Source organism: Myotis brandtii, unplaced genomic scaffold (assembly GCF_000412655.1).
Source record: "Myotis brandtii unplaced genomic scaffold, ASM41265v1 scaffold720, whole genome shotgun sequence".
NCBI lineage: Eukaryota > Metazoa > Chordata > Mammalia > Chiroptera > Vespertilionidae > Myotis > Myotis brandtii.
The window spans coordinates 95,270-95,697 of NW_005370839.1; the positions used below are offsets into that span (position 1 = coordinate 95,270).

The 428-nt window shown below is 67.5% G+C and overlaps 1 protein-coding gene across 2 annotated transcripts in view; it reads left to right on the forward strand.

The window, feature by feature from the left end:
* The first annotated feature begins 291 nt into the window (after positions 1-291).
* LOC102260177 (splicing factor U2AF 65 kDa subunit) overlaps positions 292-428 on the forward strand; it is a 20,999-nt gene continuing 20,862 nt past the window's right edge. For both annotated transcript variants that reach the window (XM_014530127.1, XM_014530129.1), the window contains exon 1: positions 292-374. In XM_014530127.1, the coding sequence (XP_014385613.1) occupies positions 307-374 (68 nt within the window). In that variant the 5' untranslated portion in view covers positions 292-306. The remainder of the gene's footprint in view (positions 375-428) is intronic.

Sequence of the window (428 nt, forward strand, 5' to 3'; positions counted from 1 at the left end):
GCCAGCCCCCCCCCCCCCCACCTTCTGGCGTGGGCCGTGGTGTCTAACGCCTCTACTCTCTCCGGGTGCCCCTCGCTCTCCTGCCCATTAGTGAGGGGGGCGGGTGGGGAAGTCGGGGAAGTCCCGCCCCTCTGCTCAGTCCTCCAGCCAGAAAGTGGTCTGCTGGCCTTCCTCCCTCCTGTCTTCCTCTCTCCTGGTGAGGGGTTTGGGGGGACAGCAGGGCTGAGGGGACCTGCCCTGCCTGGGACTTTGTGCCTGGGGGGTGGTGGTGTGTGGGGAAGACAAGGTCCCCAGTCACCCCTCCCCATGCCTTTCCCTCCTGCCCCCAGCAAACCTTTGACCAGAGGCGCTAAAGAGGAGCACGGTGGACTGATGTGAGCTGCTCTTCCTGCCCCTTCCGCCCGCGGCCACCCCTTCCCCGCCCGCCC